At 45.3% G+C, this 24,747-nt stretch overlaps 1 protein-coding gene across 1 annotated transcript in view; it reads right to left on the bottom strand.

The window, feature by feature from the left end:
• The window catches only part of LOC143278022 (uncharacterized), a 227,046-nt gene that overhangs the window by 106,132 nt on the left and 96,167 nt on the right, over positions 1–24,747 (bottom strand). The window contains 10 exon segments of the mRNA XM_076583034.1: positions 1,129–1,371; positions 2,960–3,230; positions 4,273–4,406; positions 7,580–7,730; positions 9,679–10,302; positions 11,919–12,122; positions 12,915–13,204; positions 13,939–14,048; positions 18,043–18,325; positions 24,644–24,747. The exon segment at positions 24,644–24,747 is cut by the window's right edge and continues 64 nt beyond it. Coding sequence (XP_076439149.1) covers positions 1,129–1,371; positions 2,960–3,230; positions 4,273–4,406; positions 7,580–7,730; positions 9,679–10,302; positions 11,919–12,122; positions 12,915–13,204; positions 13,939–14,048; positions 18,043–18,325; positions 24,644–24,747 — 2,414 coding nt within the window.

Raw genomic sequence — 24,747 nt, 5'->3', positions numbered from 1 at the left:
GGGGTAAGAGGGAGTGAGGATGAAGAGGGCGAGAATATCACAACGTTACTCAGACACTTGGAAAACAACCACCAAACACACACACACACACACACACACACACCAAACACCCCCTCCTCCCCAAAAAAATCCCCATGGTGATAAATATGTTGGGGAGTATGAAGCGGCATGGAGAAGCAATTTTAACGTTACTGATGGACACAGACGATGCAGAAATTAACCAACAAAAAACAAACATAAATGATGATGACTCAAGTTGCACGGGTGATATGAAGCGACTGAAAAAACAACAACAACACGAAAACACAAGTTAATGATGTACGATCTTACAAAAAAGGAAAGAAAAAAGAAGAATGGAAGAAAGAAAGAAAGAAAGACAGAAATATACCAAACACACACACACACACACACACACACACACACACACACACACACACACACACACACACCAAACACACACACACCACACACACACACACACACACACAGAAGAGGTCTACAAATCTTAGGTGAACTCTAAGATCGCGCGCGCGCATACACACACACACACACAGATACAGACACACACACACACACACACACAGACACACACACACACACACGTGCATATATAAATTATACAGAGTGGAGTAACGACCTAGAGGTAACGCGTCCGCCTAGGAAGCAAGAGAATCTGAACGTGCTGGTTCGAATCACGGCTCAGCCGCCGATATTTTCTCCCCCTCCACTAGGCCTTGAGTTGTGCTCTGGACGCTAGTCATTCGGATAAGACGATAAACCGAGGTCCCGTGTGCAGCATGCACTTAGCGCACGTAAAAGAAGCCACGACACCAAAAGGAGACAGCCTGAATTTCACACAGAGAAATCTGTTGTGATAAAAAGAAATACAAATACACACACACACACACACACATATATATATATATATATATATATATATATATATGTATGTATATATGCTCACAAGCAACAGCATATGCATCCATCAACCAGTGCTCACACTTGTCAACAGTGTCGTCAATCACCCAGTCGCCCAACCCCCCCCCCCCTCACTATCCTTCTCACTACCCTCCATCAGTACACACCCCACTCCACTCCCCTCCCACCCCCACCCCTTCACCCACTCACATGGCTGACAACCGCCGTTGAGTTCGAAGTAACCCTCGATACACGTGCACGTCTTGGTCTTCTTGTCGCACGCGCTTTTCTGCACGCACTGGCCCGTGTCCCTGCACGTGCGACCCACTGGTTTGCGGAGCACGCACCTGCCGGATACCCTGTAGTAGTCGGGTAGGCACTCACACACCCCTCCCGTGTCGTCAGAGCACGTGGCGTTCTCCGCACACACATCGGCAGGTGTGCACGAGCGTCCTGTTGTGTATGGAACAAGAACGAAATTTTATTCCATAGGCCTCCGGCCCCTAGAAACAAAAAAGAACAATGTAGAATGCCTGTCAAGGAAAAACGAAAACTTGAACAAGCCATGCATGCAAGAAAGTGGAATTTCCTAAACCTACAGATTTTCAGTTATTTTCACAACTGACAGCCAGTACAGAGGGCATTACTTATCTATATTACCTACGAAATTATTTCGAATTTTCAATGCATAAAATATATAAATTCCTAGGTTCCTAGTTTTAAGCATGCTGTCACAGTTTAGCAATTGTGGTAGAGATTGTATGCTACAATAGTCCAGGTATTTATCTCTAATTTCGGAATACAAAGGACAAACACAAATTACATGTTCCTCATATTCCGTGACTGCACATAAGCTGCAAAGTTTATCCTGATTATTGTTAAAAATTGATTTGAAAGTAGCTCCTTTAAAAGGTAATAGCCCCAAGCGTAAATTTGACAATACAGTCTCTGAAACATTTTATGTTCACAAAATCTAAATATCTTTCATTTTCAAAGGTAAATCTAAATGTAGAGAGAGACAGAGACAGAGACAGAGAGGGAGTGTATTTTTTTCTTCTTCTGAACATCATTGTAGTGGAGGAAAACATGTGTATGAAACAACAAAACAACCCTTCCATCATTTCAAAATAACTTTGTAAAAACAACAACAACAACAAAAAACAAACGAGAAATGTGAAACAGAAAGAGAAATGTAAAACACAACTCTTTCACAGACTGCAACTTGGAGCCACTTAAATTCTATCTCAGGAAAAGAACCTATCATATAATACCTGACACGACTGGTTCAGGCGAACTGAAAGCGCTCGCTAATGTTCGGTAGATGGGAAGAAAATCAACATTATCTCAGTCCTACGGTTCTTGCTTTGTTCTTTTTTTTCTTCTTTTATTCTTAAGGATAAAAATGACAATAAAAGCTTTGTCTTTCGAGATTGGCACCATCATGTGCAATGTCTGAATATTCAATCCCGTCCCAGGCGAAGCTCTGACTCACCCCAAAAATACTTGTCATAACTCAAATAGTGCTGTTGTCCCAGGCCCATGGCAATGTGAGTGTGTGTGATGGGAGAGTAGAGAGAATGGGGGTGGGTAGATGGATGGTGGTGGTGTGGTTCGAATGGGAGAATGACCCGATTTTTACCCCTTTTACCTTTTCTATCCAAAATTTTATTTTACAATTTTTACAAAATCTGTGGCATGCAGATTACCGTTATGTTCCTTTTTACATGTATGTGTTTTAAGTGAAAATTGCTGTCACCTCAGCCGTTTAATCATGTGTGTGTGTCTGTGTGTGTGTGTGTGTTAGTGTGAGTGTCGGAGTGTAACAGTTGTAGTATTGATAGTATGTTACTTTGTGAGTTTTATGCATTGTGTTTTTATAATTATCAATGATTCTGTTTTATGTTTCTACTACTTTTTACATGTTTTCTTGTTTCACTTTAGGTACTGGACTGTAAAGTGTTTTGAGCTTGCTTATGCTTGTATTATAGCGCTGTATAAAAATAAAACGTTATTATTATTATTATTATTATTATTATATTACCCAAAGGAACCCTCTTGTCGCAGGTACCCTCCTGCGAAGCGTAGTAGCCGACGTTGCACTGACATAATCCACCCGCTTCTGTGGTGCACTCCCCATTCTCTATGCACTCCCCGTACCCGGAGCACGGTTTCCCGGGTGGCTTTCGCCTTGCGCAGTAGTCGACTTGGGCGTAGAATGCCGTATTGCATTTGCACAGCATTGCTCCCATGTCTTCCGTGCAGTTGGCATTGGCCACGCATTGGTAGGTACCATCACAAAGTTCGTCTGGGGGCTGGACACACCCAAGAGACTCAAGAATCAAGAATATTTAATCCTTTCACCACCCCCCTTTGGGGCATGGAGGATATTGTATAACAGCAATGAGTATTTTGCACCAAAATTTAAACATAAACAATTAAAATAACATAACTATCAGAAACAGAATACAAAGTATATTAAACACAACATAAATGATGATGGTATTTTTCTGGTATCAAAACCTCAGGATAGATCAGACTACGTTGCTCATCTTTGCAACGTTAGTTTAACCAAATTGTCTTGGCTGCATGACAGATACACACACGCGCGCGCGCCCGCACAACACACATTTACACACACGCCCACACACACACACACACATCCAAATACACACACAAACATCCCCCCCCCCCCCACAAAGTGAGAGAGAGAGGGAGAGAGAGAGAGAGAGACAGAGACAGGGACAGAGAGAGAGACAGAGACAGAGAGAGGCAGAGGGAGAGACAGAGAGAGGAGATTACATCACGTTCGATGAACAATGCTTATAATTCAAGATTCAAGTCCTATCAACAGAATAATTTGCGTCTGTCGCACAAACGCGAACACACACGCGCATAAGAAAACACTTTCAAGCAAAAACAAAATCATATAAAACAAACAAACAAAAACAACAACAACAAAAACAACAACCCCCCCCCCCAAAAAAAAAACAACAACAAAAAAAAACAACAACAAAAACAAACAAAAAAACACCCCCCAAAAAAAAACAAAACAAAACAAAAAAACACCCATAAACATTGAAATGAAATAAAAAAAAAAATCAGCCCAAACGAAACCTAAACATTTGGATAGCCCTACGTTACTTTAAGAATCAGTTTTCATTCTCTCGTACTTTATAAAACGGAAAAAACAACATGAAACATAACCTGAAATAAAACAAAACAAAACAAAATCAAATGAAACCTAATCAATTTTACCCCCCCCCCCCCCCCACCACCCTAAACATATCAATTTATCTTACTTATATACATTTTGTTCTCTCTCCTCTTTTTTTTTAATTTTTATTTTTTACCTACCTTGAGAGATAGGCATTTGTCTTCTTCCTTGTAGTAGCCAGTCGTGCATTGGCACACACCTCCTGTGGTAGTGGAACACTCGGCGTTTACCACACACTGTCCGAACGACTCACATGGATCACCGGGAGGCACGCCTGCACACCACAACAAAGTGCCCGGGGTCAGTTCATTAAAAAAAACCCACAAAACAAAACACACACACACACACACACACACATAACCTCACACACAAAAACACACATGTATACCCACAACCACACACATACCCACACACACACACACACAACCTCACACACAAACACACACACACACAACCTCACACACAAAAACACACATGCATACCCACAACCACACACACACACACACACAACCTCACACACACACATACAACCTCACACACACACACACACACACATACACACACACAACCTCACACACAAACACACACACACACACACACACACAACCTCACACACAAAAACACATGCATACCCACAACCACACACACACACACACACATACCCACAACCTCACACACAAACACACACACACACACACAACCTCACACACAAAAACACATGCATACCCACAACCACACACACACACACACACACACACACACACACAACCTCACACACACACACACACACACACAACCTCACACACAAAAACACACATGCATACCCACAACCACACACACACACACACACAACCTCACACACACACACACAACCTCACACACACACACACACACACACACACACACAACCTCACACACACACACACACATACACACACACAACCTCACACACAAAAACACACATGCATACCCACAACCACACACACACACACACACACACACACATACCCACAACCTCACACACAAACACACATACCCACAACCTCACACACACACACACACACACACACACACACACACACACAAAACGATGCAACCTGACATGTTTATCTACCTGATTATTTATTTGGCATATACCTGCTTGTTTGTCTGCTAAAGTATTTATATATTGTATTTGTATTTCTTTTTTCTTCTTCTTTTATCACTACAGATTTCTCTGTGTGAAATTCAGGCTGCTCTCCCCAGGGAGAGCGCGTGGCTACACTACAGCGCCACCCTTTTTTTTTGTTTGTATTTTTTCCTGCGTGCACTTTTATTTGCTTTTCTTATCGAAATGGATTTTTCTACAGAATTTTGCCAGGAACAACCCTTTTGTTGCCGTGGGTTCTTTTACGTGCGCTAAGTGCACACTGCACACGGGACCTCGGTTTATGGTCTCATCCGAATGACTAGCGTCCAGACCACCACTCAAAGTCTAGTGAAGGGGGAAAAAATATCGACGGCTGAGTCGTGATTCGAACCAGTGCGCTCAGATTCTCTCGCTTCCTATGCGGACGCGTTACCTCCAGGCCATCACTCCACACTTACTTACCTTATACTTACCTGAACCGCCGAAAAGTACTCTTATCTGTAAGTGACCCAGTTACGTCACCCCCGCCCCCCCCCCCTCCACTTCATCATCATCATCATCAACAACAGCAGCAGTAACAGTGTGGAGTGATGGCCTAGAAGTAACGCGTCCGCCTAGGAAGCAAGAGAATCTGAGCGCGCTGGTTCGAATCACGACTCAGCCGCCAATATTTTCTCCCCCTCCACTAGACCTTGAGTGGTGGTCTGGATGCTAGTCACTCAGGAAGAGACGATAAACCGAGGTCCCGTGTGCAGCATGCACTTAGCGCACGTAAAAGAACCCACGGCAACAAAAGGGTTGTTCCTGGCAAAGTTCTGTAGAAAAAATCCACTTCGATAGGAAAAACAAAACAAAAAAAACTGCACGCAGGAAAAAAACAACAAAACAAAACAAAAAAAAAGGTTGGCGTTCTCAGTGTAGCGACGCGCTCTACCTGGGGAGAGCAGCCCGAATTTCACACAGGGAAATCTGTAGTGACTGAAAAAAAAAAAAAAAAAAAAGAAGGAAAAATACAAATAAAAATACGAAATACATCATGAACAGAGAGTGTGTATGTGTGCGTGCCTGACATCCGACTGAATGAAACAAGGAAACGAATGATGAGCGCCCAGTGGCAGCCGTCATTCGGCTCTACCCAGGCAGACAGCCTGTTGTGTAAATGACTCGGTGTTTGTAAAGCGCTTAGAGCTTGGTCTCTGACCGAGGATAGGCGCTATGTAAGTATCCACATCAATCATTCAAACAACTCCAACCGACCAAACTTGACCTTAAAGCCTGAACCGGACTATAAATGGCGGGCGATTTGAATCAAGCCAGTTTCTCACCAGAGTCTGACACTGTGACGTCGGTGAAGGTTTATTCAAAATAAAAGCCTAATAAAGCTACGGTTTGGCTTCATTTATGGCAGAGAGCGAGATTTGCCTAGCAGCTTCCAATCTAGACCTGAATTGACTTTGGAAAGTACAAAATGTGTCAGCTACACGTAATACAAAATTTGAATGCAGAGAAAAGGGGCGGAGCTAGAGCCGTTTGTGTTTGCGCTAGACGTGTCTGTCAGATAAAAATGGCACCAGCACGTGGTACTGTCCGGTGAGAATTGGAAAGCATGCAGACAGCCCCTCGACGTTGGCAACCGTAAACGACCACATTGTTTGTAAAACATGCAAACGGAGAGAAATATGACGATCTACTAACCTTTCTTGGACTGGAATGATCACATAAACAGCCGGCGAGTGACCTCCACAAAAACTGTGATTGACGCTCGTAACCCCCGGCGCCAGTCTGAAGTGAGAGTGCTGGAGAGGAAGCAGTTTCGGTTTTGGGAGCAGGTGTGGCAGGAGTACACGGATATCTTTCTCCGCTAACAGTGAGTCGGTCTTTGTTTTGCTTTCACCTCCCACATGTTTACATTTCTACCGGACACGTGCTCGCGCTTTTTATTGATAAACTCCGCCCCTTTCCCTTTTATGGATAGGCCCTAGTGCGCATGCGCAACCGAAACCTTGCTCTCGGGAGTTAAGACTTTAAGGGTGTAGACGCCAATAGGTCGTGAACTCTCTCCATACGAACGGCGAAAGAGACGACGTTAACAGACGACGTTTCACCCCAATTACCATCATCAAAATATTGCAAGCGGAAGGCTTTTATACTGAAGAGGTGAATGTTGACAAAGAATACCACAATTCTGACGACGGAAGCTAAAGGTTGGGTCATTCAGACACCCACTGTACATCCGACGGGTCTGTGTAGAGGGGGAAGAGAGGACTGGCCGTACTGAGTGAGTTAAAACTCCAACAACGCACGCGATCAACACTTACGGCCGCCACACCCGCCCTGTTGCGGAACGAAGCCAGGCTGACAGATGCAGGTGCCCCCTACTTCCGCTGAGCAGATGGCGTACTGTTTGCACATCTCGTCGAAGGAGCACGGGTTTCCCACGTTCTTCTTCTTATGGCACAGCCCTTTGTCCTGTGTACAGACACACACACACACACACACACACACGCACAAGGACGCGCGCGCGCATACACACACATACACACACACACACACATAAAATTACATGCGCACACTCGCGTGCACGTACACACACAGACACACATACACGCACACACACACAGACACACACACACGTACACACACTCACACGTACACACAGACATACACACACACACACACACACACACACACACACACACAAAGACGCGCGCGCGCATACACACATACACACGCACACATAAAAATACATGCACACACTCGCGTGCACGTACACACAGACACACATACACGCACACACACACAGACACACACACACGCACGTACACACACACACACTCACACGTACACACAGACAGACATACACACACAGACACACACACGTACACACACACACACACATACAGAGACGCGCGCGCGCATACACACATACACACGCACACATAAAAATATATGCGCACACTCGCGTGCACGTACACACACACATACACACAGACACACACACACGCGCACATGCACACACACACACACGTACACACACACACACACACACACGTACACACACACACACGTACACACACACACACACACAGGCGCGCGCGCATACACACATACACACGCACACATAAACATACTTGCACACACTCGCGTGCGCGTACGCGTGCACGTACACACACACACACACACACACACATTAAGCATATAATTTTAGACAGAAGCTTGATGAAGCCTTATGTGCACGAAAGTGCGTGACTGAGAACGTTGATGTTTTTGACTTTTTGCATTCATTATCAGTTGTTTCGCTTGCCAGTTTAACAGCTTCTCTTTTACGAAGTCCTTTAAGTAATTTCCTGTAATTGTATTTAGATTTTTTTTTTCAAAGTTCACCCTCATTTCACCCTCATTTGCCCAATTTTTCCCCCAACCCTCCATTCATTCACATCTCCCACCCCTTCTAACCGATAATACTCAAATGTACTCATAAATACTTTAACAAAATGTCTTCAATCACCGATATGTGTGACGGGGCATTGAAAAAAAAAATCCTCCTCCACACACACACACACACACACACACACGATGGACTAATTTCTTGACTGGTTGCTTGGAAGGTTGCTGATTGATCAGTTGATCAGCAATTGTACGTGCGTGCGTGCGTGCGTGCGCGCGTGCGTGCGTATGTGTGTGTGTGTAAATAAACACGCTTGTGTCTCCTTTAAACCTCAGCTCTCACTGTCAACACCCCGAGGCCCTCCCGGTATCGTTGTGCCGCCGACCCGCTATGCCGCCGACCCGTTTACGGATTGTCTTTTGTCACAAAAAAGTTTGTTTGGGTGTGTGTGTGTGTGTGTGTGTGTGTGTGTGTGTGTGTGTGTGAGAGAGAGAGAGAGAGAGAGAGAGAGAGAGAGAGAGATTGTTTGACAATGGGTCTGCGGTAATATGATTTCATTCCCTTTCGGTACCAGGGCATTTTACATTTGCAGTACATTGGAAGATTGTTTCCGCCATTTTCCTTGTTTTGGGCTATAGATACTAGTGGAGAAATGATCTGTACAAGAAACTTTCCTTTAAAATTCGTTTCTAGCACACTTTTTTTCTTTTTGCTTGTTATTGGTTTTGTTTCTCATTAAAAATGTAGAAAATTGAAAGTATTACATTTGTCCTGAATACATATTTTTTATCATTTAGTTTGCATTTGCACGAGCCCGCCTCTAAATGGCGAGTTTTAGTGTCATTCAGTGTTTACATCATAATATACGTCATTTGTGAAAACTGCTACTGTCATATATCACTTTTCACGCGCATGTGATGAAAAGCGAAAGGGAATAAAGCGGGATAGCGGCATAGCGGGTCGGCGGCATAGCGGGACGGCGGCATAACGGGTACCGCCCAGGCCCATGCCCCCCAGCCTCTCCCTCACCTTGTAGTGCCCCTCACGGCACCGGCACGTGTCAGCACACACACTGTTGGGCGTGCACTCCTCCTCGCCCGTGCACGGGTCGCCCGCCTGCGTCTGCGTCAGGCACGCGCCGTCCTTCTCCACGTAGCCCACGCCGCACAGGCACACGCCCCCTTTGGGCGAGTTGCATTCCGCGTGCTCCACGCACTGACCCAGACCCCCGCACGGCCCCTGGGCCTTGACCTTCTCCTCGCACTGTCCCTCATCCAGGGCGAAGAACCCTTCCTCGCACTGACACCGGCCTGTCTGCACAGAGCAGAACGCGTGGTCAACGCAGTGCGCCGTCTCCCGGCATGGGTCGCTTTCCCGCTGCTTCGGTTTGCAGACACCATCCTCGGCGTAGAATCCGTCGGTGCAGTCACACAGCCCGCCCTGCGCCGTGGTGCACTCGGCGTTAGCCACGCACTGTCCCCGCCCGCTGCACGGCCGCTCGGCGCCCACCGCTTCCTGGCACGCGTCGGCGACGGCGACGAAGCCGTCCCGGCACTGGCACTGGCCCGTCAGGCGGTCGCAGAAAGCGTTGTGGGTGCATTGGTTCTGGGCGCTGCAGTCCTGTTTGGGTCCCTTCACGGGTCTGCACTCGCCCTGTTGGACAGCGTGAAGGAGTGGATGATGCTTTGTTAAAAGTGGATGGGGTGGCCTGGTGTTGGTTAGGATATGTGCAGCGTGCGCCTTCTCCCCATCCACCCCCTTTTCACACAACTGACAATAAAAGTAATAGATGAATACGTAAACAAGTAACGAAACTTAAAACCCACCCAAACCACAGATAAACAAATGGTGACTGCTGGACCTTTTAAAACGAAGTTAAAAAATGGTTTAAAATCAAAGGTACCTTAAGATGAAGTCATAAACTCGACACTTGACAAAACGTTTATGACTCGAAACGTCGTTTTTATCTTCATCTTATGGTACCTTTGATTTTAAACCTTTTTTTTATATTTATTTTTTTTTTTTTACCATTTTAACAACCTAAACCAACTATTAGTAGAGTCCCATTTCAATATAATATCCTAAAATGATAATAAAAGTAAGAGATGAATTCATAATTAAAAAAACAAACCCTAAACCATTCCAAACCAACTATTAGTAATGTCCCATTTCAATATCTTACAAATAATATTAAAGGTAATAGACGAATACGTGACGGGCGCAATAGGCGAGTGGTTAAAGCGTTGGACTTTCAATCTGAGGGTCTCGGGATCGAATCTCGGTAACGGCGCCTGGTAGGATAAAGGGTGGATATTTTTTCCGATCTCCCAGGTCAACATATGTGCAGACCTGCTTAGTGCCTGAACCCCCTTCGTGTGAATACGCAAGCAGAAGATCAAATACGCACCTGTAATCCATGTCAGCGTTTGGTGGGTTATGGAAACAACAACATACCCAGCATGCACACCCCTGAAAGCGGAGTACGGCTGCCTACATGGCGGGGTAAAAACGGTCGTAAAAGCCCACTCGTGTACATGCGAATGAACGTGAGAGTTGCAGCCCACAAACGCAGAAGAAGAAGATGAATACGTAAATAAAAAATGAAACCAAAACCGATCCAACCAAGTATTTGTAAAGGGACCTGTTTAATGGAAATGTTTTCTGCTTTTTACAATGCAGGCAGCATGATCATGAAGAATGGCATGTATCGTGCAATCCACCCTTATAATCAAGAGTTGGGCTTAAAATCAGTGCCCAATAACTGATATCATAAACACAAACTGACACTTGCTGACTCAAGCCGCCTCGTTTTTTTGTGTTTTTGTTGTTGTTGTTGTTGTGTGTGTGTGTGTGTGTGTGTGTGTGTGTGTGTGTGTGTGTGTACCATTGCATGTTTGGTTGCCTAAAACCGGAAAGCGCGGCTCTTATCTTGCACAAATTGAATAGAAAAATCATTGCAGACGATTTTCTGCACCTTCTAAGATGGGTGCACATGAGTATAGAGACTGAATCTTTATGAAATAAAAAAAAAAAGGAAAGGAAACTAATCCTCACCATAAAGTCGAAAACCACATTAAACAGGCTGCAATATTTACTACAGGTAATATGGGTTCAAATATGCAAGGACGTTAAAATAGGTCCCTGGATTAAGGATATTAAAAAAATAAAATAGAACTCAAACGCCAATTAACAAAAAAAAAAACACACACACACACAAAAACAACTAACGAAACAAAGAAACAAACCAACAACCTCAAACCATCCCTCACCTTGTCATTGAACAGCCCCTTGTCACAGCGACATACGCCACTGGTAGAGCAGGAAGCGTTGCGCACGCATTGACCTTGACCCGAGCACGTGGTCCCTGGGAGCTGCAGCGTGTTGCACGTGCCTCTGTCATGGAAGAAGCCCACGTGACACCGGCAGCGTCCCCCTAGCGGCGAGCTGCACTCGGCGTTGGCGATGCACTGCCCCTCACCTGAAGAATGTCCGTGGATTAAAAATTGTTGGTGGTGGTGTAGTTGTAATTGCCATCATCATGACGTTGTTGTTGTTGTTGCTGCTCTGTTATCGAGAGTTGTTTGAAATGATTCTTACTTGTAGTAATAGTGGCAGTAACAGCTCTAGCAGCAGCGGCAGTAGAAAAAGTAGTAGCACAGCAGTAGCAGCAGCAGCAGCAGATGTCATTCGAAAATAACCGCAGCAGCATCAGAAGTACAAGTAGAAATAGCAGCAGCAGTTTCAACAGAAGCAGCAGTACTACTAGTAGCGGAAGCAGTTGCAGGAAGAACAGCAGAAGCACTGAATAATTACACTGAGGTACAAAAGTTTGTAAATAGCTGCTAGGCCTTCTGAACATTTCTGGTCGAAAATGTCATCAAGTTACAAGCCTTGACTTTGGTCAGTTTATTTATTTTGACATGAGAATAATATCACCACTCTGCCAAGGTTTGACTTCGCAAGTTCAGTCTTTGGGAGGTTCTACGTCATTTTTGAGAAACACACACACATGCGCGCGCACACACAAACACACACAAAACAATAACGAATAGTAATAAACAGTGACAACTACATTTAGCACTCAAGAATATAACAATGAGATTATTTAATACTAGTAGCGCTTCTCAAACAATGCTGTCGCTTTATCTTTTTTATATTTTTTTTTTAACAAAGAGATTAAAAAGAAAAGAATGAGAAACAAAGAAGAAAAGATTCTTAAATGAAAGAAACAAATAAAATATTTATTAAAAAAAAACCAAAAAAACCCGACCTGAGCATTTTTCGTCGGGGAGCCGCAGCAAGTGGCAAGCACCGTCCTTGGCGAAGTAGCCCTCCTGGCACTGGCACGTTTGACCCCCCTTGCCGTCATCCTTGCACCCGGCGTTTTCCACGCACTGTGAGCTCTCCGTGCATTTCTCTGTGGGCCCCAGCAAGGGGGAGCACTCTTCGCCCCGCTGGAAGAAGCCATCTTGGCACTCGCACTTTCCGGTGAGGGAGCACTCGGCGTTGAGTACACACTGTCCTTTCTTGGTGCAGGGCTCCTGTGGTTTGATCACTGAGGGGCGGGAAAGAAACGGGTTATCTGTTTGTTTGTTTGTTTGTTTGTTTTTTATTATCATTGTCATTTGTACTGAGTGAGTGAGTGGGTGAGTGAGTGAGAGAGAGAGACAGACAGACCGTCAGAGACAGAGAGACAGACAGCCCGACAGAGACACAGAGAGAGACAGACAGACAGGCAGACAGAAAGACAGAGAGGGAGAGAGAGAGAGAAAGAGAGAGACACAGAGAGACACACAGAGACAGACAGACAGACAGATACAGAGAGAGGGGGGGGGGCAGAGACAGGCAGAGATAGACAGAGAGAGAGAGAGAGAGAGAGAGAGAGAGAGAGAGAGAAACAGAGAGAGAGAGAAACAGAGAGAGAGAGAAACAGACAGAGAGAGACAGACAGACAGAGAGAGATAGAGAGAGAGGAAGAGACAGAGACAGAGAGAGACAGACAGAGAGAAAGATAGAGAGACAGAGAAAGACAGAGAGACGGACAGACAGAGAGAGAGAGAGAGAGAGATGGGGGGGAGAGACCAACATCTTCACCACCAACATCACCACCACCCCAACCAACACCACCCCAACCAACACCACCATCACCATTACCACCCCAACCACCACCACCCCAACCACCACCACCACCCCAACCACCACCATCACCACCACCACCACCACCCCGAGCACCACCATCATCACCACCACCACCACCACCACCACAACCGACCCCCATCCACCCCTCACCTCCAGCGCACAGCCCCTGCGGGGTGACGAAGAAGCCCTGGCGACAGACACACAGTCCTGACAGAGGGGCCGAGCACTGGGCGTTGTCCACACACTGACCCTGGCGGCACCTGTCCGTGAAGGGAATGGATGGACCAACGATGAAGGGAGGGAGTGAAGGAATGGAGGAATGAAATGAAGGAAGGAAGGAAGGAAGGAAGGACGGGAGGAATGAATGAGTGAAGGAATGGAGGAATGAAGGAAGGAAGGAATGGAGGAATGAAAGAAAGAAGGAAGGAATGAGTGAAGGAATGGGGGAATGAAGGAATGAATGAAGGAAGGAATGGAGGAATAAATGGATGACTGAAAGAACGAAACAATGAAAGAACAAACTAACGAATGAATAAATTAATGAACGAATGAATGAACGAACGAATGACAGAACGATCAAACGAAGAAGCGAGCAAGCGAATGAATGAATGAACGATTGAATGAATGGACAAACGAATGAATGAAAGAACAGACGAACAAATGAATGAACGTATGGATGAATGAGTGAATGGATGAATGAATGGACGGATGGACGGGCGGACGAACGAATGAACGCACGAATGAATGAACGAATGAATGAACGAATAAATGGCTTGAAGGACGGCCAAACGAACAGGCGATTGAACGAACGAAAGCACGAGTGAATTAATGAATGAACGAACGAACAAACGAACGAACCAATGGATGAATGGACGAAAGAATGAATGAATGAATGAACGAACGAACGAATAAATAAACAAACGAATGAACGAACGAATAAACGAATGACTAAAGGAACGAATGAATGAATGAGAGAACGAATCATAGCACGAACGAACGTGACTACACTGGCCTGAGAGAGGTGCTGAACTAAGGGTGTTGTCCACACACAGTCCCTGTCTGGATCTGTCCATGAATGAGTGAGTGAATGAGTGAGTGAATGAATGAATGAATGAGTGAGTGAATGAGTGAGTGAATGAATGAGTGAATGAATGAATGAATGAATGAATGAATGGATGAATGAATGAATGAATGAATGAATGAATGGATGAATGAATGAATGAATGAGTGAATGAGTGAATGAATGAAAGAATGAATGAATGAGTGAATGAATGAATGAAAGAATGAATGAATGAGTGAACGTGACTACACTGGCCTGAGAGAGGTGCTGAACTAAGGGTGTTGTCCACACACTGTCCCTGTCTGGATCTGTCCATGAATGAATGAATAAGTGAGTGAGTGAGTGAGTGAGTGAATGAATGAATGAACGAACGAATGAATGAGTGAGTGAGTGAATGAATGAATGAATGAATGAATGAGTGAGTGAATGAATGAATGAATGAATGAACGAACGAATGAATGAATGGATGAACGAATGAACGAGTGAATGAATGAGTGAGTGAGTGAGTGAGTGAGTGAGTGAGTGAATGAGTGAATGAATGAATGAAAGAATGAATGAGTGAATGAATGAGTGAATGAATGAATGAATGAAAGTGATTTCATCAAAAACATCCACACGACAAGAAAGGCAAGGCCTTCAAGACTCACTTGTGATACACACTCAAAGCCAAAAAAACAACCAACCAACCAACCAAAAATACTTATAAAAAAAAAAAAATTAGTTTGTTGAAATGTGTTGTCTGTTCGTTATTATAATGATAATTATACAGCTTCGCGAAAAGAAAAAAAAAAAAAAAAAAAAAAAGGGGGCTTCAATGCAGATCCGAACCATGGATGTTTGGATCGAGAATGAGTGGTTTTACCCACTGCGCTAACGCACATTCAATGCTGACGTTAAAAAAAAAAAAAAAAAAATCATTTTAAGCATTATTTTCGTTCAGTGGAATAAATCAGGTGGAGTGATGGCCTAGAGGTAACGCGTCCGCCTACGAAGCGAGAGAATCTGAGCGCGGTGGTTCGAATCACGGCTCAGCCGCTGATATTTTCTCCCCCTCCACTAGACCTTGAGTGGTGGTCTGGACGCTAGTCATTCGGATGAGACGATAAACCGAGGTCCCGTGTGCTAGCATGCATCTAGCGCACGTAAAAGAACCCACGGCAACAAAAGGGTTGTTCCTGGCAAAATTCCGTAGAAAAATCCACTTCGATAGGAAAAAACAAATAAAACTGAACGCAGGAAAAATACAACAAAAAAAAAAGAAAAAAAAAAAGGGTGGCGCTGTAGTGTAGCGACGCGCTCTCCCTGGGGAGAGCAGCCGGAATTTCACACAGATAAATCTGTTGTGATAAAAAGAAATACAAATACAAATACAAAATCGACAGGAGCAATCAATGTAAAGACGCCGTTCATATCATGAAACTCTGGTACATCTCTGGCATTAAAAACATTCTTCCAAATCCGAGGTAACTGAGACGTTCCCATCGCCTCAAAAACACTGCAATATATGTCAGTTTTTATTGATCTCCAGAGATCCCTGATCGACAAGCTTGTCTTTCCACTCACTGAGAAACTATTATAATTATTATTTGTTTATGTACGCTTATCTATTATTTATTCACTTTTTTTTCTCAAGGCCTGACTGAGCGCGTTGGGTTACGCTGCTTGGCAGATGTGGTGTAGCGTATATGGATTTGTCCGAACGCAGTGACGCCTCCTTGAGCTACTGAAACTGAAACTGAGAAACTACGACACCTTCCATTCAATTTTTTTTTCTTTCTGTTCGTTCTAGTTAATTCAGTATCCACTTTAGAATATTCGTATGCAGTTAACACGTCGATGATTCTTTAAGAAATTCTTTTAATTCGGCGGTAAAAGAAACGTTGCCGTCGCATCAGGCTTTGCAACATTTTTAGTCAAGATCTGCACTGACCAGTGCCGTGTAGACGAAGCAGTGAAACGGTCGATTCAGATTTTCTTTTCTGTTCATTCTAGTTAATTCAGTGTCCACTTTGGAATATTCATATGCAGTAAACACGACAATGATTTAGTTAGTGTCACTGTCTGTGTTCGCTCCAGAATGTGTATTTCTTTGCTTTTGAATTGCGAACAAGAAAAAAAAAAGAGGTCCTGGCGTATTCTCTCACCAGACAATCGGGCAGCTGCTTAGGGGGTTGGAATCTAGATCGAGCATCAACGAAATAAACTGTTAATGATTCGGTAATGCGGCTAAATTCGGGAGACGTACAACCTATTATTGGTATGAATGTGAAGATTTGTTTTCCTACGATGTTTCAGCCAAACAATTTGGAATTGGCACACAAAGTATTTCCAGAGAAAATGGTAAATGTTAAAGTTTACCATGGACACACACACACACACACACACACACACACACACACACAGACAACCGACCACAAGGTTATAACATAGACTCACTTTGTTTACACAAGTGAGTCAAAAAGGGAGTGGAGACGGATACTAAAGGAGGAAAAACAAACATAAATGAGATGGGAGGGTGGACAGCAATGAAAGAAGGAAGAAAAACAACAACAAACAAAACTAGATGAAGAATGAATGAATGAAGGAATGAAAAAACAAACAATGAAAGAAATCATCCCATACCTACTATTCAAGACCTTTTCGGGGTAGAAATACAATAGGATACAATACAACACGATACAATACAACACAGTACAACAAAACACAATGAAAGAAACCATCCAATATCTTTCGGAATTCAAGACGTTTTCGGGGTAGCAATACAATACAACACAACGCAATACAATACAATGAAAAGAAAATCATCCCATATTTTCATTCAAGACTTTCTTGAGGTAGCTATACAACATAATACAACACGATACGATACGATACGATACGATGAATGAAATCATCCCATACGTTCCATTCACGACCTATTTGGGGTAACAATACAATGCAATGCAATGCAATGCAATGGGATGCAAAGCAATGCAATGGAATGTAACGCAATACAATGAAATACCACACAAACAGTAAATGAAAAAAAAAAATAAAAATCACCCCATACTTTTCATTCACGACTTTCCTTGGGTAACAGTACAATCTAATCAAGGCCAAGCCAATCCAATCCAATGTAGTACAACGCAACGCAACGCAACGCAACGCAATGCAATACAACACAATATGAAGAAAACAAAAAAATAATCCCATACTTTTCGTTCACCACCTTCTTGGGGTAGCACTTTCCCAGGTCCTTGAAGAAGCCCTCCTTACAGGCGCACAGTCCTCTGTGGCAATGAGCACCCGACACGCACTCTTTGTCGACGCCGCATGGCTTGTTCACGTTCTTCCTCTTGTCACATTGGCCGCCGATCTCGTAGTATCCTTCCGCGCACTCGCATAGTCCCCCGAAGGCGGAGGAGCATTCAGCGTTGTCCACGCATTCTCCCACAGCTTCGCAAAGCTCCTCGGCTGGTGTCTTGTCTACGCATTGTCCTGCTCAGTAAATAAATAAATTAATTAATAAATTAATAAATTGATAAAAGAAAAAAAAGAAAAGAAAAAAAGGTGGTTGGATTTCTGTACGTACAGACGTGCAAACAAAAAATAAATAAGGAGGCAGAGAGAGGGAAAGAGGGAGAGAGAGAGAGGGAGAGGGAGAAAGAGGGGGGGAGGGAAGAGAGAGGGAGAGAGAGATAATGAGAGAGAGAGAGGGAGAGAGAGAGAGGGGGGAGAGGGAGAGAGAAAGAGGAGAGAGAGAGAGAGAGGGGGGAGAGAGAAAGAGAAAGAGGGAGAGGCAGAAAGAGAGAGATACAACACAATAATAATGCAATGCAATGTAGTACAATACAGCACAATAGTAATGCAATGCAATGTAGTACAGTACAGCACAACAGTAATGCAATGTAATGTTGTACAAATACAGCACAATAGTAATGCAATGCAATGTAGTACAGTACAGCACTATAGTAATGCAATGCAATGCTGTACAATACAGCACAATAGCAATACAATGCAATGTAGTACAATACAGCACAATAGTAATACAATGCAATGTAGTACAGTACAGCACAATAGTAATACAATGCAATGTAGTACAGTACAGCACAATAGTAATGCAATGCAATGCTGTACAATACAGCACAATAGCAATACAATGCAATGTAGTACAATACAGCACAATAGTAATACAATGCAATGTAGTACAGTACAACACAATAGCAATACAATGCAATGTAGTACAGTACAGCACAATAGTGATACAATGCAATGCTGTACAATACAGCACAATAGTAATACAATGCAATGTAGTACAGTACATTGCATTATGTCAGGTCAGGTCTCTACCTGCCACATGTACCATGTAACCCTGTGCTACCTGTCACATGTGGGCAGATGGAGCTCGATAGCCTGGGAAGGCAGTCCATCTAAGACAAGGAAAAGTCTGAAGTAAAACCCATGAAGTGCTAAGGAATGCAGGACAGTCTCGACATGCATTGACCCTGGGTCCATGGCCATGTCCCGACTTTCAGCAGCCGCGCCCCCGTGCCTCCGAGGAAGGTCTTTGAGCCAGAGGCTAGGACAAGGACAGTCTGATATAAAACCTACGACCTGAGGACCTCACTGTCACCGTCCCAGCTTGCTAGGCTATGGCAGATGAACCACGGGTGTAAAGGGTGGGGCCAGTACTGCGCACACTGCACTCCACCTAAAAATTCCATTGCGCAGGCTTGAAGGACACGTCCACGTCCGCGCCACCAACTATTCCAAGCCCTGTAGCGATGGGAAAGGGGCGAAAACGGCAGGTGGAAGATGTCACTGGAAGCCGCAGTTCCAATCCTGCATGCAGGCGGTTCAGGATATTGGTCGCCTGATTGTTGACCCGGAGGTGACAGCATCACTCGGCAGCACCCTGAACGACCAAGCAGCCTTTTCTAGGGACAGCACTGCTTGCTCCACACGGAGAGGGGCCTAGAAAAGGTGGTCCAAACAAATGCTCATCTCCATACCCCCCAGTTGGCTAACCGCGGTCAACGGGCATCTCCAAACGCGGTCGAACAACAATAGAGAAGAAAAGGCCGGCACCTGCCTCACAATTAGGTGCAAAAGGACTAAAGGTAGCATGCTGGAACATCCGAACCATGCGTGACTCTGCAGACAGCAACCACCCAGAAAGGCGTTCCGCTCTAGTCGCACACAAACTTCAGAGACTGAACATTGACATTGCTGCCGTCAGCGAAGTCCGCTTTGCAGGGGAAGGCAGCCTCCAGGAACACGGCGCTGGGTACACCGAGAGACGCCTTTATGGCGTAGGCTTTATGGTCAGGAGCACCATTGCCTCCAAGCTTGAAAACCTGCCAACAGGACACTCAGACCGAATTATGTCCATGCGCCTCCCACTACGGAACAAACAGCATGCCACTCTGTTCAGCGTGTACGCTCCAACCCTCCAAGCGGACCCCACAGAAAAGGTCAAGTTTTACACTGATCTGCGCAACCTCGTTCAGAACACCCCTGCTGACGACAAGGTCATCATCCTTGGCGACTTCAATGCCAGAGTTGGCCAAGATTCAGAAGCCTGGAAAGGAGTCCTTGGCAAGCATGGCGTTGGTAATTGCAACGACAATGGGCGCCTTCTTCTCGAGTTCTGTGCAGAGCAGCAGTTTACCATCACCAACACCATTTTCCAGCAGAAGGACAGCCTGAAGACAACGTGGATGCATCCTCGGTCCAAACATTGGCACCTCATTGATTACATCCTGATGCGCCAGAGAGACGTACGAGACGTCCTACACACCCGAGTGATGCCCAGCGCGGAGTGTCATACTGACCACCGCCTCGTCCGCAGCAAGCTCAGGCTCCACTTCAAGCCCAAACCAAAGAAAGGAGGAGCTCCTAGGAAGAAATTCCAGGTCGGCAACTTTCAGTCAGCTGAAGTGAAAGCTGAATTCCAGGCGAAGCTTCAGGACAAACTTGAAGACCCCAGTTGCCCCACAGACCCCTCTCCAGAAGCACTATGGGCACAGCTGAAATCAGCCATCCTGCAGTCCTCTGAAGAAGTCCTAGGGTTCTCGTCGAAAAAGAACAAGGACTGGTTTGACGAAAACAACCAGGAGATCCAAGAATTGCTGGCGAAGAAGAGATCAGCCCACCAGGCTCACCTTGCACAACCGTCTTGTCCGGTGAAGAAAGCAACCTTCCGGCTCATATGCAGCAACCTCCAGCGCAAGCTTCGTGAGATTCAAAATGGGTGGTGGACCAACCTGGCAGAGAGGGCTCAGCTTTGTGCAGACACTGGTGACTACCGGGGCTTATACGAAGCCTTGAAGGTGGTGTACGGTCCCTCATACCAGGTCCAGAGTCCTTTGCGCAGCGCAGACGGCCAGGCGCTCTTCACAGACAAGATGTCGATCCTGAACAGGTGGTCGGAACACTTCCAGGCCCTCTTCAGCGCCAACCGTACGGTTCAAGACTCGGCAATTCTCCGCATCCCACAACAGCCAGTGAAATTACAACTGGACGAGCTACCAACCCTAGAAGAGACTGTCAAGGCCATTGAACAGCTGAAATGTGGCAAGGCAGCAGGGGTTGACGGAATTCCGCCGGAGGCGTGGAAGAATGGAGGCCCAGCACTACACTCCAAACTCCACAACCTCTTTGTCTGCTGCTGGGAGCAAGGCAAACTACCACAGGACCTCCGTGACGCAGTCATCATCACCCTGTATAAAAACAAGGGAGAAAAGTCGGACTGCTCCAACTACAGGGGGATAACTCTGCTCTCCATCGCAGGCAAGATCCTCGCCAGAGTCCTCCTAAATCGGCTGGTGCCTACTATCGCCGAAGAACATCTCCCAGAGAGTCAGTGTGGCTTTAGAGCCAACAGAGGCACCACTGACATGGTCTTCGTTCTCAGACAGCTACAAGAAAAATGTCGGGAACAGAACAAAGGACTGTATGCGACATTCGTCGATCTCACGAAAGCTTTCGACACCGTGAGCAGAAAAGGTCTGTGGGAGATCATGAAACGTCTAGGATGCCCCCCAAAATTCCTCAGCATGGTCATCCAACTACATGAGGAACAGCGTGGACAGGTCAGACACAGCAACGACCTTTCGGAGCCCTTCCCAATTGGAAATGGAGTGAAACAAGGTTGTGTCCTCGCGCCGACCTTCTTCACGATCTTCTTCAGCATGATGCTCCAACAGGCCACTGAAGATCTTGGCGACGACGACGGTATCTTCATCAGATACCGCACTGATGGCAGCCTATTCAACCTGAGGCGGCTACAGGCCCACACCAAGACACTGGAGCAACTCATCAGAGAGCTTCTGTTTGCCGACGATGCTGCCCTCGTCGCCCATACAGAAGCGGCCCTGCAGCGTATAACGTCCTGCTTCGCAGAGGCTGCGCAGCTCTTCGGCCTAGAAGTCAGTCTGAAAAAGACGGAAGTTCTCCACCAGCCTGCCCCACGGGAAGAATTCCACGCTCCTCACATCAACATCGTTGAGACAGAGCTGAAGTCAGTCCACCAGTTCAGCTACCTAGGCTGCACCATCTCGTCTGACGCCAAGATCGACAAGGAGATCGACAACAGACTTGCAAAGGCAAACAGCGCATTCGGCAGGCTGTACAAGAGAGTGTGGAACAACAAACACCTGAAGAAAGACACAAAGATCAGCGTGTACAGAGCGGTTGTACTGCCCACCCTGTTGTATGGCTCCGAAACCTGGGTCACCTACCGGCACCACATACGACTGCTTGATCGCTTTCACCAGCGCTGCCTTCGCACCATCCTCAGCATCCACTGGAGTGACTACATCACAAATGTCGAGGTCCTGGAGCAGGCAAAGACTATCAGCATCGAGGCAGTGCTGCTAAAGACCCAGCTACGTTGGGCAGGGCACGTGTCCAGGATGGAGGACCACCGCCTGCCCAAGATCGCGCTGTATGGCGAACTGTCCACTGGCCACCGTGACAGAGGAGCACCCAAGAAGAGATACAAAGACTCCTTGAAGAAAGCTCTCGGTGCCTGTCACATTGACCATCGCCAGTGGTCCGCAGTAGCCGCTGATCGAGAGACCTGGCGACGCACCATCCACCAAGCTGTCTCCTCCTTCGAAAACAACCGCAGGGCCAGCCTTGAGGACAAACGCAGAAGGAGGAAGAACCACGACGCTGCAGCTGCGAACCCAGACCAGACTTGCCCTTGCAACCGCTGCGGCCGACTCTGCTTTTCCCGCATTGGCCTTGTCAGCCATGAGCGTGCCTGCATCAGACGTGGACAACGCCCTTCCTAGATCTTCGTCAGCGAAGCCAGGCCATGAGTACAGTACAGCACAATAGCAATACAATGCAATGTAGTACACTACAGCACAATAGCAATACAATGCAATGTAGTATAGTACAGCACAATAGCAATACAATGCAATGTAGTACAATACAGCACAATAGCAATACAATGCAATGTAGTATAGTACAGCACAATAGCAATACAATGCAATGTAGTATAGTACAGCACAATAGCAATACAATGCAATGTAGTACAGTACAGCACAATAGCAATACAATGCAATGTAGTACAGTACAGCACAATAGTAATACAATGCAATGTAGTACAGTACAGCACAAAAGCAATACAATGCAATGTAGTACAGTACAGCACAATAGTAATACAATGCAATGTAGTACAATACAGCACAATAGCAATGCAATGCAATGTAGTATAGTACAGCACAATAGTAATACAATGCAATGTAGTACAATACAGCACAATAGCAATACAATGCAATGTAGTACAGTACAGCACAATAGCAATACAATGCAATGTAGTACAGTACAGCACAATAGTGATACAATGCAATGTAGTACAGTACAGCACAATAGTGATACAATGCAATGTAGTACAGTACAGCACAATAGTAGTGCAATGCAATGCTGTACAATACAGCACAATAGTAATACAATGCAATGTAGTACAGTACAGCACAATAGTAATGCAATGCAATGCAACACAACGAAAAACAACATGACACAACACAGCGCAATGCAATACAACATAGTACAATGCAATACCAATGCAATGCAATGCAATGCAATGCACTGCAACACAATACAATGCAATACAAAACAATATGATGCGATACGATACAATACGATATGATACGGTACGATATGATACGATACAATACGGTATGAGACGGTACGATATGATACGATACAATACGGTATGAGACGGTACGATATGATACGATACGATACGATTTGATATGATACGATACAATACAATACGATACGATACGATACGATATAATACAATACGACGTTGCGATACGATGCAATACGATATGATACGCTACGATACGATACAATACAATGCGATACGATATATGATACGATATGATATACGATACGACACGACACGACACGATACGATAGGATACGACAGGATACAATACACGATACGCTACGATACAATACGATACAATGCGATATAATACGACATTATACGATACGAAACGATAAAATACGATACAATACGATACGATACGATACGATATGGTACGGTACGATACGATACGATACAATACGATACAATACGATACGATACGATATGATATATGATACGATACGATATGATATACGATACGACACGACACGACACGATACGATACGATACGATAGGATACGATAGGATAGGATACAATACACGATACGCTACGATACAATACGATACAATGCGATATAATACGACATAATACGATACGATACGATACATCCACCACACACGGCATGGTGACCACCACCAGCACGGACCTCTCTTGGCAATGGAGCCCTCGGGACACTGGCAGACCCCGGAAGTGTCCGAGGAGCACTCTGCGGGCTGCTGGCACTGTCCCGGCCCCCCGCACCTCTCCCCC

Source organism: Babylonia areolata, chromosome 35 (assembly GCF_041734735.1).
Source record: "Babylonia areolata isolate BAREFJ2019XMU chromosome 35, ASM4173473v1, whole genome shotgun sequence".
NCBI lineage: Eukaryota > Metazoa > Mollusca > Gastropoda > Neogastropoda > Buccinidae > Babylonia > Babylonia areolata.
This window is presented reverse-complemented; position numbering and strand designations above follow the sequence as displayed.